This window comes from Falco punctatus, assembly GCF_963210335.1.
Source record: "Falco punctatus genome assembly, chromosome: 11".
Taxonomy (NCBI): domain Eukaryota; kingdom Metazoa; phylum Chordata; class Aves; order Falconiformes; family Falconidae; genus Falco; species Falco punctatus.
This window is the reverse complement of record NC_137591.1, coordinates 307,100-326,838: the sequence shown is the minus strand read 5'-3', so window position 1 is coordinate 326,838 and position 19,739 is coordinate 307,100. Positions and strand designations below refer to the sequence as shown.

General features: G+C 46.6%; 1 protein-coding gene across 4 annotated transcripts in view; it reads right to left on the bottom strand.

The window, feature by feature from the left end:
- Positions 1-14,603, bottom strand: part of SLC44A5 (solute carrier family 44 member 5) — a 96,374-nt gene extending 81,771 nt beyond the window's left edge. For 2 of the 4 annotated variants that reach the window (XM_080406821.1, XM_080406820.1), the window contains exon 1: positions 14,368-14,603. In XM_080406821.1, the coding sequence (XP_080262947.1) occupies positions 14,368-14,404 (37 nt within the window). In that variant the 5' untranslated portion in view covers positions 14,405-14,603. Of the gene's footprint in view, positions 1-14,065; positions 14,340-14,367 lie in introns of those variants that run through there. The other 2 variants (XM_080406818.1, XM_080406819.1) reach the window with 2 other exon arrangements.
- Positions 14,604-19,739: the final 5,136 nt, after the last annotated feature.

The window sequence follows — 19,739 nt, the reverse complement described above, 5'->3', positions numbered from 1 at the left end:
CGCAGCTTCATTCCATTCCCTTGTGTCCTGTTGCTGGTCACTGGAGAGAGAGGAGATCAGCACCTCTCCTCTGCTGCCCTCCTTGAGGAAGCTGTAGGCTGTGATGAGGCCACCCCTCAGCAATGAGGGCACCCCTCCAGCCTTCTCCAGGGTGAACAAGCCAAGCGACCTCAGGTGCTCCTCGTAAGTCTTGCCTTCGAGACCTTTCACCATCTTGGTTGCTCTCCTCCAGACACAATCTAGAAGTTTGATGTCCTTCTTGTGCTGAGGCCCCCAAAACTGCACACAGAACCCAAGGTGGGGCCGCACCAGCATGGTGTAGAGTGGGACATTCGCCTCCCTCGACCGGCCCAGCTGTCCTGTGCTTGACGCACCCCAGGACACGGTTCGCTCTCTTGGCTGCCAGGGCACACTGTTGAGTCATATTCAACTTGCCGTCAACCCAGACCCCCAGATCTCTTTCTGCAGGGCTGCTCTCCAGCCTGTCGTCCCCCAGTTTGTACATGAAACCAGGATTACCCCATCCCAGGTGGAGAATCCAGCACTTTCTCTCGTTAAATTTCACATGTTTGGTGATTGCCCAGCTCTCTAGCCTATCCAGATCTCTCCACTTGCTTGACTTCCCACACTTTGGAATTGCCTTCTCCTCTGCTCTTAAGAGATGGCTCTTAAAAAGTAACCAGCACCCATGGACCCCTGTACCTTCAAAAGCAGACTCCTGGGGGACCTTACCAACCTGGGGGACCTGAGCCTGCTCCCCCCACGTCCAGGGCCAAAGCTTTGCTTTTGGTGACAGTGTTTCTCCTGTCACCAACGATTTGAAACTCGGCTACTTCTTCGTGGCCACTCCGACCGAGACAGCCACCAGCCACACTTCACCCACGAGTCCCTCTGTCTACAAGCAACAGATCTAGGAGGGCACCTTTCCTAGCCTGCTGCCTCCATACCTGCACCAACAAGTTATCTCCAGCAGGCTTCAGGAACTTCCTGGACCTGTTTGTGTCCGCCCTACAATGCTCCCATCCCAGTTGACGCTGGGGAGTTAAAATCACCCATAAGGACAAGGGCAGCTGATCTAAAGATATCCCTTAATTCCTTGTAGAATAATTCATTGGTGGATGGTAGAACTTTTGCTACTGAAGGTGCTAACAGCTAAATGGTACAAACAACTGCATGCCAGCACTGGAGCCTTGCACCCTTGCATATTTACTTTACTAGTACAGAGTCAGCCATAGGCTTTATTCATAATGCTTGAATTTATACATTTACTTTTTTAAAGTTTTTACTAAAATCTTCAAAATGCAGCATTTTTACACAGATCAGGTGCAGCCGTTCAAAAGTTGTTTTGCTTTGAATCAGGTGCATGCTATTAACCTCCCCAGATAGCTGGCGGGTCCTCCAGCTCAGTGTACCACAAGCAGCAAAATGCTATTGTTACTAGAAATCTCCTGGATTACTGATGTGCAGAACACCACACCTCTGATTCCTCTCAATCTCTGTACTTACATGTGTTGTTAGACAGACAAGGCAGGTAGGAGACAGCGCACACTAACTCCAGCGCAGGCCCTTATCCTAGCTCAATCCCAGCATGACCTTAGCCTGTTCAGTAAGTCCACTGAGGTTTCCCAATGCTCATGTTTATGCTTTGAAATTATACCAAGTGCTAAGATGTTCCAACACTGTCAGAGAGGAGGTAATAACTCTACTGTGATACCTGCATGGATATGAGTTCCCATCTTGACTTGCAAATACAGCTACGTTATGTGCAGTTGATGGCATCAACAAATGGAACTCATTCTGTGGGGACAAAAGAAACACTTCCCCAAACTGCTCTTTTGCTGTGTCACACTTTCTTATTACATTTTCCTTATACCTTTGAGTGAGATAGAGCATAAATAACATTCATAGGTTTTCTCACATATCTTTTTCTGGCAGTGGTTACAGTGCACATAACAGGGAAAAGTCTTAGAAGAGAGCTCTTAGCAGCTGAGGGGTTTATTTCCTTCTGCTTGCAAAGCTACATTTCCAGGCATACTATACAACTTCATCGATGGTGTATGGCTCGGAATTCTAGCAGGTTTGTTTATTTGTTTACTATCCTCAGTTACAGATTCACTTGTTTTGGGGTTGGGTTGGATTGGTTTTGTTAAACTCCATTGATTTCTCTTCCTCTTTTGTTTTTCAGTACCCCAAACCACTCATTCACGATTCACCACGTTTTTTGGTTCCCTCAGTTGAAAGGGAAAACCTTTCATTACAAAGGGATCAGAAGAAAAAGACAGCAGCTCCCAATAGCTGAGCTCTTTTTATAATTTTCTTTACAACTGCAACATAAGCTTCCAGACAGCTCTGGAAAGGGACATTCTCCCTCAGATGGAGTCTCAAAACGGTGGCTAGCCCCAAGCTCGTGACGAGATGCTGGCCTAGTGTGCCTCTTGCCACAACACCCAGTCATTTGTGAAGAGGCCATCGGCACAAATTAGCAAGAGTCTACTCAGCATAAACTACACAAATAGAAATACAATGTATGCACACGTTACATTTCTTGCTTTCCAAATGAAATCATGTATTCATAGCTATAGTAATTCTGTTATTGATGCTTTGTCCAGGCATAGTAAGGACCGGGACAGAGGCCAGAAAAATGCCAACAAGGAAATAAGTATGCATGTACACATCATATATTTTTTTTCTAAATACATACATATATAAGCATCTAAGCACTTTATTACCTCACAAATGCCACTCAAAACTTTAAATTACTTATGGGGGTAAATATTACAAGAGTTCAAGAGCATCGGTCACAGGCGCATGGCACTTATTATCATTTTTCTGTTAATAGCAGTTGTGTAGATGCTAGCACAGATGCTGCATTGTACTGAAACCAACAAAAAGGGGTATTCACAAACACAGCTCATTGCCTTTTTTCAGCTAGACTAAAGCAACAGCATAGGAACTATTTATCATTCTGCTTCGGGGGGGTGGAATCTAAAACGAAATACTGTATTTTGCTACACTGTTACTTAGCTGTTTTTTAACAACCTGATCACGTCTAAGAAATTCAACACTTGTAGAAAAAGATAAGTGATGGAAAAAACAGTTAGCTTTACTGTAACACTGAGTACAAATAATCCGAAATAATAAGTACCAGAGCTATTATTCAGCATATTCATTTTTTTCAAAGTACAATGATTATGAAGGACACTAATTTAGCCACCATATTTCATGGTACATCAGCTTGTACAAGTCTAGGTGCTCTGCATGCAACTGGCCCAGCAGAAATCCGTTTACCTGAAAAAGATACTTAGTTTCTATACATTATCAGCTGTGCAGAAGAGACAGCTCAGCAGAATCCTGGCCCACTCGTGTGTTAGAGCTCCTCCTTCTGGCGACGCACGCTCTTAGGGCAGAAACAGGTTCCCACCCTTACCACATCAGAAGCACACGCTAAAACACGTATTTTAATGGATTACCTCCTGGTTTAAGAAACAGCAGGTACTTCCTGCTGGAGAAGTAACCCACTAAATACCTGTTGTGAACCACAGTCATTATCCTCTCCCTAAAGAGTTTTCCTCCTGGCTACTTTTATTTATGGGTGCTGACAGCAGCCCAGCTGCTGTGAAGTACCACAGTAGATTAACACGATACGAAAAAAAAACCCAGACCCAAACAAAACGCAAAAACATCCCTGACGTTTCATGTGGATTGCAGCTCTATTACTCAGAATAACAGGTATAAAAGTATTTATATGCATACCTGGATAGAGGAAAATTCCAGAGACTGGAATTCCAGGATCATAAAACATTAGTACCAACAAATTCAGACTGAAAAATATGGAGGGAAAATACTGAGACTTCTGGCTCTCAAACTTGCTGAGACTCTACCACCTCCCAAATAAGTGATCATAGAAAATAAAGTTTGAAGGGACTTTGAAAGGTTATTCTCTTTGTCTTCTTCCAGGATTTTCTTGGGTACTTCTTCACTGCTTCCTCAACCTATGGCTGAAACACCTTCTTTGAAGTCCCACAGGATTGAGGACACATTCAGCAGGAAAAGACCACATGTGAAAAACTAAATGTTTGAGCTTGTGCATATGTTGTACAATGCATAGCCATTAGGTTTTGTTTAGCCTTCACTGTAACTAAACAAGATTGTTAACAAATTTGGGGATGTGTTTATCTTAATTGTATTAAACAAAGCAGAGTTGTATTTCATCAAACAGCCTTGTCCCTAACCTCACAGGAAACCTCTTATGTTTATGTGCTTTAGTAGTTTAAGTCAGCTTAATTTATGTTATCCTGCTAGATGTTTCTGTACTGTTATTAGGCTAACAGTCATTAACGAGACACTGTCTCCTCAACAAAACACCCAGATGCTAGGGAAAATTACATACACTAGCAGATTTTGTAAACCTGACTTCCCCTGAGCCAGGTACTAGCAACAGGAGAAACAAATACTGAACACAGTTAATCAACTGTGAACGTTATGTGCTTTTGCCCTTCAAGAGCAAACGCACAGAAGACAACTTTTTTGACATCCAAGATCAGTTACTGAATTTACTAAATCACTTCCAGGTTTGTTTTTGTTTGGTTTAACTGTAGTAACAGCAGTTTCTTCTGACCAAGTCATCATGGCTAATTTGTTTTATATTTGCTTACCATGGTATGATACAACCATGTTTCTACAGGTAACAGTAACAACTAATTAGTCTGTGCAGAATGAGATATTTATGACTAACATAAGGATGCAGTGTGGAGAAATACAGGCCTGGTATGACAGGAGAGACCTTGAGAAGTGGAGACACAAGTTTTGGTAGTAATATACTGTTACAGGCATGGGATGACAAAAGGTGGGGCACATGCTTAGCACTGGAGACATCGTGACTACAAACAGCTCACCATAACGGTGCTGGAAAATGCTGTTTTTCAAGGATAACAGAAGAGAACAAAGGGCAAGTATTTAACATAAGTAAAACACACCATATATAGTAAGTTTGGATATAATTTGTAGGCCAGTGAAGAGCAAGGTACAAAAGTATGTTAGCAATCATATTTTAAAAGTCCCAAAGTGGATCCTAGAGTGAGGAAGAAAAAACATCATTATCGACGTCATATTTCTCCTGGCAAGGGACTCCAGATGCTGGTAACTCACAGGAATGCACACACACGCACACCCAGCACCAGACAGAAGCCACCAACCTTAGGTTCTGGAGCAGAGACAGAAGGAAAAAGGACAATGGAATATAAACTAACAAGCATTAATATAACACTTTTAACTCTTAACTGTAACTATAGAGACTTTTTTTTCTGTACAGAAGTACTCCTTCTGCAATAACTAGATTTGAACTAATACAGATTATTGCATTAGACTTATGATTTTAGTTACTGTAATAATAGATTTATTGGCTTTATAAGATGTTTCCTCTTTTCTCACAAACAAGATTTTCAGCTTAGCACAGAAGTTAAATTTTCTTATTACAGCCCAACTGTGGTATAATACACCAAACTTTTCTTGATTTCCTGTCCCTTCCTTCACCTCTAACCAACCAAATAATTATGAAAATTTAAGAAATTCTCCTAAATGCCAAAGAACTACAGAGGCTGGTGAAAAAAACCCACTTATTTTTAACCTGTACTGTAAGAAATAACTCCACGTTCCTGTAAATACCTATCTTCTTTTCCAAGTACAGACGTGCACTCTCTTCCAGCCCAAACCTAAGAGAAGTTCTGGATGGTAAACAGCAGGCAACAGTCCAACCATAGCAAGTGATCTGAGCAAGTCCCGGAATATGCTTCAAAGCCCTGACTTCCAAGAAAGTTCTGATTAACTAGACCTGAAATTCACTGCTAGGACCAAAGATATGTTTTGTGGCATAATGACTGCATTCAGCATGCAAAAATGTTTCAGCCTTTATTTCTTTCATCTCTTTTTAAAGCAGCATGACAGCCTAATGATAGAGATATCCTAAAATGCATTAAAAGAACTAAAAACCCAAACCCGAAAACACAGCAACCTAAGCAACTCTCTAAAGCCTATGACTTGTTCTTTTCCCATGAAAGGCTAGGAGCACAGCTGAGCTACAGCTTGGGGGCACTGGAGCAGGACTTTGTGAAGACTTGATACACAAAAACATGAGTGCTTGGGGACTGAATTCAGTAAGCCATCTTGGACTGAAAAAGGAAGAACGAACTACAAAGCTGAATTTTTTTTTAATTTGTCAGGACTGCCCACTGAAACACAAACATATCAGTTACTTATGCAGCCGTAGCCAGACAAGTTCAAGGTACTGTCTATTTACCTGCTTCCTGGTTGAACAAGCCTCCCGTCTTGTCTTTGAGAATTCCATTAGGCTTCTAAAAATACGTAAACAAGTATACTACATGTATGTGCTCGAGAGACAAATAGGCAGGGCTAGATTTCACTTTGGTTTTATTGTACAGTTAAGACTGTAGCTGATTTTGAAAGTGAGATATGCTTGGAAAGAGTTGGAACACCTGTGGATACTCAACTGCCAGCACATCAGAGCATAAACACGTCAAAGCGGTATAAGAAAAGTGCCAAGTCTCACTTTCACCCAACCATTAGTATCTCTGCATTTGACATAAAGAAGTTTCTTTTAATTTCTTTTTATCAAGTAGAGTTGTGAAAACAACTGCTTTGTGGCAAATGCACAAAATGCTGACTAATCAAAAAAAAAGACTAGCTTTTAGCATTCTATAGTCATATTGAGGGGATAAAATGATGCGGAGACAGAGTACAGAGCATCAAGGAACAGCAAGAGCCAGGCTGCTCCCTAAGAGAAGGAGAGCCTGGATCCCAGGATGCCCAAAACACAGGCTGTGCCATACCTTCACACTTACAGCAGCAGAGGCACGTGTGCAAATCGGTGGCAGGATCAGGTCCTACTGACAGTTCAATGTCCATCAGGCTAGACAGGGTAACAGGCCAGGGTCCACCCAGTAATTTGACACAGCACTTCAGGAACGGGACTGGGGATAGACCTCCTAGGACACAGCTCAGGCAGGAACGAAAAGCACCAGCCTGAGCTTAAATGGAAACCTTGGTCAGAGGACATGGGTGGAAGCCCCAGGTGAGACTGGTCAGGGTAATGACTACATATTGGTTCTCTCAGTGCTCTGATGCATAGAAATATCAACGGATTCCTAAACAGAATGATTCACAAACTCTGACAAAACTACCAAGTAAGGGTACAAATTCTAACTCTGCCATAGTCGTGCTTCATGTTTCTGTGCAATGTCTTTTTCAGAAACACATAGCCCAGGGACCTTAGAACATTAAAGGCTTTAAAAATTACACACACACACACACAAAGCCTTGGTTTGTTAACTCCAGTAAAAGCAGTGAGTTTGAGCTTTATCTCCTCCTGCATGAGGAGGAGATACATACCCACACCATCCTGGAGTTTGTATCACAGAGAAACTGCTGCAATCCATCTGACAGAGGACTCTGCAAAGATCAGGGTTAATTTCATTACATCATTGTCAAATTGTATGGTAGCAGAGAAAATTTCCCCTCAACTATGTATTAACATCCTGCTTGTTAAAAGACATACCAAAGTTTATTTAGTCATAAAGAAGCCTAGCTTGTTAAACTACTTCTTTCTGGCTAATGCTCAGTGACATACCACTCAGCAATAAACAGCTGAATAATGTGTAACCATGCATAACAGTTAAGTTAATCTCCTTAAAGATGCTCTGATTGTGTCACCCTTGTTCATGCCTAAGCAATACCTTACTCCCAAGAATGGCTCAGCTTAAGTCAATAAGCTGAAAGTAGTACAACACTCAAGCTCAAATCAGATCCTCGATGCTTTCACATACTCTAGAATCTTAATTGGACTGGAAACTGTAGTAATTAATTTGGCTCAAGAAATGCAAAGAAGTACTAGACCACTAGATGAGCAATTTGTACTGACTAAACCCTAGTGATTTTACTGCCTATTCACTTACTGACCTAACCGTTTCTTCTTCTTCAGCTACTTGCATTAATAAACACTAGTTGCTGTATCAAAGGAGATGTTTGTAAATTTAACTGAGCTGCTTTTCACATCTTGTCAATAATCTGTTGATTGCAAAAAACTCAGAATACACCTTCTTTTATAAATCCAAGTCATCCCACAAAAGTCTCCATGATAATCCAAATGAGGAAATGACATTTAAACTGTTTCTTAAATCAACACAAACCAGGAAGCCCATGAAGTTACCACTATCACCAAAGCACAGACACTTCTGAAATACCACAGCTGCACAAAAAACTAAGAACATTCAGTTACCTTTGTAATCAGGGTTTTACTGTAATACATAATAAACCACACTTCAGTTCAGCAAGCCTCTGTTCTACTGGGTAAATACTCTTTTTTTTTAAATACTCTATTAATAGAGATAGTCACCATAGCCCAATAAAAACAGTATGTGTTCTTCACACTGACTAGACACATACTTATATCCTATTGCAGTCAATAACATGCATTTAAAGTCTTCAAAATATGGATTATGAAAATGTGTATTTAAACAGTCCTGAAATGTGTATTTACATCATTGACTGTAATTTATCTAGAAAGCTACTGCAAACCTTTGTGTTCACTCTCACACGGTTCTACAGGGATCTTTATTTTTTTCCTCTAACACTGTAATTTAACATGCATAAGAAAAAGATAGGGTTATCAGTCCTGTGCTTCCTAAAGTTTTGGGGCACAACTTTCTATTGACTTCTTTAGAGATTAAGTTAAAATCTTATAATGACAAAAAGGTAAAATGAAAAAAATTTGTACTACATTTCTAATTCTTTCTTGATACCATACTGATTGTTCAGTGAATTATGATGTATACTTCATGTCTTACCTATTCCAAGAAAAAAAAATCATTACAATAACATTCAACATGATCATGAACTTCCTGACTACAAGTAATAAACACGTCATACAGCTCAGAGTATGCAGACACATCTCCACATTAGACACCTGATTTAGAGCCCAGTTCTGATCTGGGAAGACACGTTCCTCATAATTTGAGATATTAGAAAGCTAGCTCGCATACACAAAGTGTGATGGTCTTGTATGTGTCCTCTACTGCGTTCATTTTGTTTATGAAGAGAGAAACAGCAGCCACATAAATGGCCTAAAATTGCTTTGTCACTTTGACCTCCGCCAAAGTACATACTGCAGTATCTTCATTCTTTTTTCAACAAATCACCCTTTCACAAGTAGTGTAAGCATTGTGTTTAATAAACCTACTTTTCAATAAATTTACAATGTGATTGCATAAACATCCTGTATGTTTTTTTTTTAATACTTTCCAATAACTTGGGATTCCATCACCAACTTCCATTAAATCTGCTAGAAGAGTGGATATGCATTAAGATAATTTTACATTTTGTGAAAAATCAGCAGGAGGCAGACAAAGACTACCCTGTACATGCCTCAAGGCACAAAAGGTTAAGCAAACACCACATTAGACTGCAGAGAATCAAAGATGGGGGAAGGGGAAGCTGCTGTCTAAATGTCCCCCAAAACTTCAATCACTTGGACAACAAAATGCATCAATCACAAGACATAAGGGTATGAAACCCAGCTTCCTGCATTTTGGTACTCATGGAATTTGCTTTAGAATTTCCTTTAGAATTTCCATTAAAATGGAAAAATTTGGAACAGATAGTCGAACTCAATTTAATTACCTACTGTTCAGAACCTCATCACAATTTAAAGTCAACATACCACCTTCTCCATGTAATTAACTACCCAGTCAAAATACAGGAACAGTATAGGAATTTCAGTAATCTAAACAACTTGGGACAATAGGTGCTTTGCTACAAATACAAAAGTGGTATACAGCTCAGATAGTGCTTTGGGTTGGAAGGGGTCTTTGAATATCCAGTCCAATCACCATGAGCAGGGACATCTTCCACTAGATCAGGCTGCTCTAAGCCACAGCCAACCTGACTTTGAACACTTCCAGTGACGGGGCATGCACAATTTCTCTGGGAAACCCATTCCAGCATCTCATCACCCTCTTTGTAAAAAATTTCTTCCTTACCTCCAATATAAATCTACCCTCTTTCACTTTAAAACCATCGTCCCTTTTCCGGTCAATACAAGCCCTGCTAAAACAAGTCTTTCTCCCTCCTTGTTACAAGCCCCCTTTACATACTGAAAGGCTCCCCACAACCTTCTCTTCTCCAGGCTGAACGACCCCAACTCTCCCAGCTCGTCTGCACAGGAGAAGCTCCCCAGCCTTCTGACCAGTTTTGTGGCCTCCCCTGGACCTGCTCCAAGAGGTCCATGACCTTCTTGTGCCAGGGACCCCAGCACTGGATGCAGTGCTCCGGGAGGAGGCTCACCAGAGCAGAGGGGCAGAATCACCTCCCTCAGCCTGCTGAACACGCTGCTTTTTATGTAGGCCAGGATACGGCTGGCTTTCTGGGCTGCCAGCGCACATTGCCAGCTCATACACAGTTTTTCATCCACCAGTACCCAAAGCCCTTCTCTGCTGGGCTGCTCTCAATCCATTCATCTCCCAGACTTGTACTGATCCTGGGGGTTGCCACGACCCAGGTGCAGGACCTTGCACTTGGCCTTGTTGGACTTCAAGAGGTTCACACGGGTCCACCCCTCAAGCCCATCAAGGCCCCTCTGTATGCCAGCCCCTCCCTCTCATGTATAAACCACACCGGTTTGGTGTCATCTGCAAACCTGTGAGGGTGCACGCAATCCCACTGTATGTCATTGATGAAGATTCTAAACTTTATTTGTCCCAATACAGACACCACTTGCTACTCGTTTCCACTTGGATATTGAGCCATTGACTGTAACTCTTGGAACAGGGATGTTGTGGAGGACATTACAATAGGACCATGCAAAATATGAAGCATCCTGCTAAGAAAGTTCTTACTCAGAGAGACCTATCTGCAGTAGTAACAGGAAACATACTACAAAGTGCCGCTTTTAAAATTCTCCCTGTTTTTCTCCCCATCCCCCTAAATTTATTCCACAGTGAAGTGTTTTACCTAAAACTAGGATGTTAGGAAAATCAGACATTGCTGAAGCTTGGTACCTAGGTTCAGCAGGAATGTTCAAAGAATAAATGAGTTAGGCCACCTAAAGCATGGAATGCAAAGCCAAGATAAAGTGGACCAAATTTATGTCAGAGAAAGAAAGGTTTAAACCATCTGAATCTGAGTTTCAGCTACTTCTAACACTTCTGAGTATATTCAAAGGTGAATGAAGTGTTAAATCAACTTTCAGCTTTAACATGAACGTACCCCACCAGTATGAAATTTGAACCTCAGAAGGCAAAATGAATTACATAACATGATACATAAGGATTTGCCAGTGGGAGCTACGGAGCCTTTACCTGCAGCAGTGCCACAGCCAGTAGCTTCCGCGTCATATAACGCTGCTATGGCTAAATAGCCCATTTTCCTCAGACCAAGGATGTCCTTCCTGCATGGTACATATGTGTAACAGGATGAAGTTAAGAAAGGGAAACACAAGACAAGCTAGAAGGAAATAACACATATTGATAGAAAGTTTCATAGTTAACCAAAAGCTCTTCCACGGGAAGCAGAAGAACCTCACCTGCTTGGGAAAACAAACAAATAGAATTCTTTTTAGTAAAAAATCTGACAGGATCACTTCACAGCAGTAACTAGGAATACCAATTATAGACATATTTCAACTGCACCCACTACTGGCAAAAGAAATCATCGAAAAGAAGTTCTTCCTAGAGAGATCTAAACATACAAATATAAAAAAGCAAGCTAGCGAAATTTGAGTTGAAAGTAATAAAATTTGGCACTCGTATACTTTCTCTCAACAATGTTTCTTAAAAGTGTGATAAAAGCTTTCTTTAACAGACAATGCCATCATCCATCTGGACTTCAGTGATCTGTAAGCTAACAATGAACTACATTTTGCCACTATAAGAAATTGCTTATGGTACAATCACCGCTAAGAACCTGATTCTGCAATGAAGTCAAAAAGAATTTTACCATTGATTTCAACAGTCACATGACAGCCCTTAACATTGCAGTTACTTTTGTTAAAAACCAATGATGTCAAAAACCTCAAAAGTCAGCTATAATGAGAAAACGAAATAACAAGTGATTTGCCTCTGTAGCTTCAGTAGCAACCTTCCTGGTGGGAAAGAACTTTGGTTTTTTTCTCATTTGGAAGTCCCATACTAAAGAGATGCGCCTTGGTAAAGTCAACATCATCATTCTTGACAAAACGTTTGTATCTGACCCATTTTAAGGAAAAACTTGATGCAGTTCCTAGAGCCAGCTTACAGCTATCCCAATGAAGGCTAAACTTAAGGAATCACTGAGAAGCTTGTTTTCAAAGACAAATCTACAATCCTTCTCACACATGCATGCAGAAGAGAAACATGGCTAAAAGTCAGAGAGCTTAAGAGGAACAGGCCTCAAAATGTCTCTGGGCTTATCAAAACTTTTTACAGAGCCATACTCACACTAGCAATCAACCCTTCCGGCTGGTACCTTGGCTTCCAGCAGTCAGTCCAACCCATAATAACCAGTCATCTGATGGGATACTCATTACCTAAAAGTGAAATCCAAGGTAGTTATGAAACTGCTCACGGAGCCTAACATCAGCTGTCAACCATGGGCTTGACTCATCTGTTCTACAGAATCAGATTGATGCCACAAGTTAAAAGACCAAAACTTTTGAGAAGAATCTGCCTCTGTCATTTATGAATGCTGCAACTGAGGAATCATTGAAATACCAAGGAGAGAAGTTTAGGACACCTATAGCTCTGAAAAATACACCTGTGGGCTAATAAGTAACCAGTTACCAGCAGAGACAACAAAGTCAAGAGAGTAACTATCACAGCAGCCTAATGTAAAAGGAAAGCCATATTGTATATGCTGAATTTGGAAGTGCTGCACTTTCATAAGTCTTCAACACTATGTGATCTAACAGGGAGAACAGATCTGAATTCAAACCTTCCTTCTCAATACATATCTGGAGCAATTACTCAAGATTCCTGCAAATGTGGTAAGGCAATACACGTTGCCCCTGACAAAATCCACTTACGCAAAGCAGATAAAAGGAAGTGAACACACTGATGACATGAAACAGCTAAAATAGCAAAAATTCTAGTCAGAGTAATTCTGACTCCCTCAAGCTGAGTAATGACAGGATCACCCTTTCCTATCTGAGTAACAAGCTCTGAAAAAACAAAGTTAAGAAAGGGTCGTGTATACCAACAGGACACTCAGCTGGCACGGAAGCAAGCGCGGCATGCACCGGACTCTCCTCAAAGGGTATTTTCCCCTCCGGAATGCCGCGTTCCTGCTCTCCTTTCAGAGGGATACTTCCCCGCCAGGCTTCCCGCCACCGGTGCCAAGTATCGCTGGCCCTGGGCCTACCCCTCTGCAGTCACGGGCGAAGCCACCTGAATTCTATGGGAGCAGGAACAGGTTCCCTCAGAAGTAACTGCGGACACACCTATCTGGGTTTCGCCCCTGGAACGCGCCCGTTCCTTTCCGGCCTGCGCGGCCCCCCGCAAGCGGGCTTTCCTTCCCCTTCACGGGGGCAGCCAGGCGGTGACTGCTCCTACAGCCGGGCCGGGGTGCGGGCCGCGGAGCTGCGTTACAAAACGGAGTTTCCCCAGTCGTAAACGCGTCGCACCACAGGCCCGCGGTGCCGCGGCGGCCGCCCGCCCGCGCCACGCAGCCCAGCCCGCGCTCGCTCTGCCGCCGCGCCGCCGGAGGGAGCCGGGTCTGTGGCGGCCGCTGCAAGGGGCCGGCTGCCCCGCGGGCCTTCCCCGGCGCGCCGGCCGCGCTGCCCGGCCCGGGAACCCAGGCTCCGCCTGCCGCTGCCCCCCGCCAGCGTCCCCGGCCCCCCGCGCTGCCACCCAGCCCGCCGGGTAAGCGGCCGCCAGCCCCACACACCGGCCCTGCACGGCCTGGCCTAGCCCTCCCGCCACCGCGCACCTGCCGCCCGCCGGCCTCCTCCGCACCGCCCCGGGCCCGGCGGGCACCTCCGCAGCCCTCCCCTCCCCAGGGCGCGGACAAAGCGGCCGCAACGCACCTGCTGGCAGGGCGGGGGGGGCACCCGACCCCATCTCTGCGCCCCCCGGCTCCCCTTCCCCAGCCCCCCGTCCTGCCTTCTCCGGGCCGGGCGAGCCGCAGCGGGAGCGGAGAGGTGCTCGGCGCCTCCGGGGCTGCCTCCCGCACGCGGAGGGGGGATGGGGGTGGGCCTACGCCCACCCCGCCCCCGGCATCCGCCGAGGAAAACAAACTCCGGCCGCCGCACGCCGGCGGGATCCACAACGTAAACAGGCCGGCCGCTGCACCGCCCGCCCCTCCTCGCCCCCGCGCCCGGGCGCTCACCGTAGAGAGGCGCGGAGGTTTCTCCTTTCCTCGCCATCGTCTCCCGGTGCCCTCCGCGCCGGCACAGCCTGGGGCAGGCGCCTCCGCCTGCCGCTCAGCGCGTCCTTTGTTGCCGCGAAGGCATGAGAGGAGGCGGCGGCGGCCGGGCAACCTCCCGCTCCGCTCGGCCGCGGCCGCTCGGAACAGCGCCCGCGCCCCGCACTGACCCTCTCGTCCCGTCGGCTCCGCGGCCCACGCCTGCGCCGAGCCCGCGGGGGCGGTACCCGCGCCGCGCCGGGGAGGGCCGCGGGCGGAGGGGGCACGCCGGGGGAAGGCGGAGGGGCGGCAGGACGGCCCGCAACCGGCCCCGCCGCCGGCCCCGCCCCGGGACGCGCCACGCTAACTTCGCCGGGGCCCGGTCGGCCCCGGGCTACAGCTCTGGCAGCGGGCGCCGTACCCGGCGAGGCCGGCAGCCGTAGGGGGGGGGCTCCGTCCTCGGCCCCCTGCCGCCGGGCGCTGCCCGCGAGGAGAGCCATGCCGCGGGGGCGCGCCTCCAGTCTCGAACCGTGCCTGTCCGCTGCCGCCCCGGCCCCGGCTCCTGCGGGCGCCCGTACCGCCTCCGGGGCCAGGGGGGCTCTCCCCTCCTGCGCCCCGGGCTGTGCGGCGGGCGGGACGCTGGCTGCCTGCCCCGCAGCCGCCCCGGCCCGCCCCGGGGGAGCGGCCCCGTCGCGGCGCGCGGAGCTGTCCGGGCCACCCGTGCTGAGCGCGGGGCGGGAGCGGCTCTGCCCAGGCGCGGGGCGCGGGGCCGGGGCAGCGGCCGCAGCGCTCGGGGGGGGCTGAGCCCGCCCGGCCGCGGGGTCGCCGCGCGGGGCGCTCAGGCGGTTCGGTCGCAAATCTGGCTCTGTCCCGACAGCCGCGGGGTGCTGGGTGTGAGCCTCCCTGCGGCTGTCCCCCCCCCCGCCCTCGCCCGCCCGGCGGGGCCGCAGCCGCCGGAAAGCCCTTGGCCCGCCTGCGGAGACTGCTTTTCGGTCGCAGCGACGCGAACGGCCGCCGCGGCGAGAGGACGCGACAGGCAGGTGCCTGCCTCCCCGCGCTGCTCCGTCGGGGCCCGCCGCCGGCCTACCGCACCGAACGGTCCGTACCGCCGCACGCGAGGCGGCCTCGTGCCACCCCGGCCGCCGTGCGCCCACAGGCCACCGCGTGCGTGTGGCGGGAGCCGCCTGAGGAGCAGGCGCCTGCCGAGAGAGGAACCCTTTCGGGGGCTAGCCTGAGACCCTCGGCAGCACGAGATTATTTTATCTATGAGTAAATTAACGTGCACAGACCGTGGAAGTTGTTACTATGCTCGTATCGAATCACAAACCGACCATCTGTGTGCCAGAGGCAGGCACGGAAAGGGCCCCCTCCCCTGCCAGCACGCCACCAGGCCCTGCCGAGCTGGCACCTTGGTGAGCTCTCACGAAACCGCACCAGGCACGTGTAGCACCTCATCTGTCCTCCCAGAGGCCCCAGTCCGGGCCAGTGGCTCCCATAGTTACTGAATTACACATACAGGGTTTTGTTCACTAGTACTGGGGGGAGCTACTTCCCCCTCTGCGCTACACTGTGAGGATCTGTTTCTCCCTTAACTTTTAAAACAGGTAGTTGCTTCCTCCAGTGACCTCCTTTCATTAGAACACTGCCCAGGCAGAGGTTTCTGTGCTCAGTGCACCACCAGTGGTCTGCAAAGTGAACGAGAGTTCTTTCCTAAACCTAGCCCACCTACCCTCTTAAGCCACTTACCAGGTACAGCTACCCAAGATGCCTGTCTGCCTGCCGGGGAATGGATCTCAAGGGCCAACACCTGATGCAGGAAAGTGATGACACACTTGGCTATCTACAAAGAAATCTTATTCCATCTCAGCACTGATGACTAAGAGAACTCGGATAATCTCACCTACAGAGAAAAGAGCTTCCTGTGTCAGAGACTGAGTTGAATGTGAAAACAGCTGCGTAGGACAGCTTTTTAAGAGGCAAGGCAGTGGGCTAACGTCTTCTGGCCCGTTCTGATAAGGCATGGCAACCTGAAGGTAGCAGGGCTTGACAGGATGTGCTATTTAGAGCTGAAGTAGTATTCTGAGAGAAGCTTCGGTATTATTCTGCAGCTCAGTGTTATTCTGTTCCCTTTGTGCAGAAGGGTGTACCTATCTATAGCCTACTTTCAAGAATGGATATTGGAATCTCAACAAACATTGTATAGCTGGTCCTACAAATAAGTATATAAAATACATTATCTATGTATCATATATTATATGTAGTATATATAATACACAGCATATACAATATACATAATACATTGCATGTGTGTATTATTGTGTATATAAAATATTATATATAATACTGTATCATATAATCCATAATATATATTCTGTATTGTATTTAACATGTTATATTTAACACATATGCTATATATAACATGTAGCAGAAGTTATATATAACAGAACATACATATACATTAGGCTGTGACTAACAATCAGAAATAAGTTTTTACTTACACAGCACTTCTGAGTTCTGGCAAAAAAACCAAACAACTCTCACATGCACTCTAGCAAAGGTTTTTCTTCCTTTTCATTAGGGTTTATGGACCAATACAAAATTAGGATTCTTATGATTTTTTTAGAGAATAAAACCACATACAGTATTGAGAAGTTAGTATAGACTCCTGCAGGATAAGAAGTAACTTTTGGCTTGGTTCTGACTACCAGAACTAAGGAATAAATTAAAAATACACTAAAAGGGGAGAAAACTTGCTAAAAATAATTTAAAAGGTTAGAACAGCACTAAAAACTACATAAGTTAAGAGTTTCTCAGGTAGATAGAAGGCTGTATAAGGAAGCCACTTTGAGACACAGCAGATCACCTACATACATTCATGTCTCTCAGAAGGGCCTGAGAGATGACAAAAGGAAGCCAGCATGTCTGGACAGAATGAAAAGGGCAGTTGCTACAGACAAGGAGGAATTTTTTGATAAGTCAAAGTTGTGCTCAAATGGGTAAATTACAAAGGATCACAAAATTTGGCAGGTTAAATATGAAAGCACAATAAGGCAGGCCAAAAAAAGTTTAAGCATTAATTTGCAAAAGGTGTGGACACCAAAAATAATCATTTTTTAAAAGGCCAAGAGCAGGAGGAGAATATGCAGGGCCAACGGTATTTTCCTTAAGTTTCCTATGTGTGTATAGGCATGAGGGTGATAAACATTTTTGAAAGTACTTCCAATGAAAATCCAGAAAACTGCAGTCTGATAAACCTTGCCTCTGCGTGTTGCAAAGAGTAGAATCTACAATAATGCAGACAGATTTGGAATATTTGATATATTGGGAAGTATGATTTTTGGAAAGAGAAATCAGGGCTCACGGGACTACCAGAGACTTCCTAAGGAGTCAGCAGGCACAAAGATGAGGGAATACAGCTGATCTTCAGGTTATTTGGATTTCTGAAAATGTTCCACAAGGTTCCTCACCAAAAACCCTGAAATAAATTAAGCCACCACAGAAGGAAAAGTCTTGTTACGGCCAAAAAATGCTAAGGGGTGTTAGGAGTGGCTGTCACCTCTTGCAGCTCCAGCCTTTCTGCCCAGCCACTTGAGCCCAGGGTCTCTGCCCTGGTGCAGGGACGTGGCTGCCACCCTCCCATCTGCAGGTTCAGCCAGTGGCAAAGCTGAGCGCATGTCCTAGAGACACGCACATAGGACACGCGTGAATTGGCCAGTCACATGTACTGCTACAGGTGAGGCACTCCCTTCAATGGTACCTACAGATCAAGGGAGACGATGAGCCTCTTCTGCTCTACCCCAGTGAGGCGCGTAACGAGCTCTGTGCCCAGTGCTGGGCTCCCCATTGCAAAAGGGACAGGGAGCTTAGTTGAGGGGGGCCAGTGGAGGGCTGCCAAGATGATGAGGGGACTGGAGCATCTCCCTGATGGGGAAAGGTTGAGAGAGCTAGGGCTGTTTAGCTGGAGAAGGCTGAGAAGGGGACCTTATCAATGCATACCAATACCTTAAGGATGAGTGCCAGGAGGATGGGGCCAGGCTCTTTTCACTGGTGCCCAGTGACAGGACAAGGGGCAATGGGCATGAACAGCAACACAAGAAGTTCCTTCTGAATATGAGAAAGAACTTATTTACCTTGAGGGTGACAGAGCATGGGACAGGCTGCCCGGAGAGAGAGACATTGTCTCTCTGGAGACATTCAGAACATGACTCTGTGCAGCTTGCTGTAGGAGACACTGCTTTATCAGGGGTTGGACTGAATGACCTCCAGAGCTCCCTTCCAACCCTGGCCTTCTGTTCTTCTGTGCTTCTACACAGAGGACCAACATTCAACACAAGCACAGGCAGCCTCTCGTTTGCCCCAGCCACCCGGGTCCCTCCCCACAGCAGCCTGCCAGGGCAGATGCTGCTCCTGCCTCAGCAGCTGAACCCGCATCAGCAGCCGACACTGAGACCTCGCCCTGCAGCTGGCACCGCAGCCAGGGGCACCCACGTGCCCAGTCTGGCTCCATTTGCTGGTACCGAAGCCACACACACAGGACCCTCAGTGGCAGGCACTTCTTCCTTACAACACACAAACACATCGGATAGTGATATTACAAAGAGAGATAGCTAAGAAAAGGTTTAATAAGAAGATAGGATTTAATAAGAAGACTGTGGTGATCAGGTGCTGGGCTCAGTCAGACACGTGCGCTGACTGCCCTCTTTTACACGACTGATCCATTTTGTACTCCATTCTGTCTGTTCCTCCAGACATCCTTCCCCTTCAGACCCCTTCCCAACATTCTGGACCCTCAGGTTTACATCACTATAAGCTGCAAAGTCCCAGTGTGCCTGCAGTTTACTGAGAGCCAGTTTGTTCCTTGTCTTTGTCACCGTTGTGTTTGCCTGTCAAGTCTGTGTCCCCATATTGTTTATGGCTTCCCACTTTTTGTTGGTATCCCATTTGACAAGCCCTTTGACTAGATAATCTTACTGAAACGAACATTCCCTTACCAATTAGTGTGACTGACTGGGCTTACATCTCATCACTGCCTCCCTTACCATTCGTTAGTTGGATCTTTGTCACTTAATGATCTTGTTTCTGGCTTCCTCCTCTTCCTGTCCTCCCTTTTTGCATGGAAAAGGTTCTTGAGCAGATACCCTTAAGGGAGCAGACACTTCCCTTCCACATACCCATACCGGGTCTGGCTGAGCCCCCAGCACCCTCACAGCGCTGCGCTCGTACCGGCAGCCAGAAAGGTGCTGGTAACACACCAGCGCTCTGGCTGCGGCTGAGCCGGGCTCGCACAGCGTCCAGGCTGTCTCCCCAGCCTTCCCCCTGCCCCTCACCACTGGGCTGCGGGAGGGGACACAGCTGGG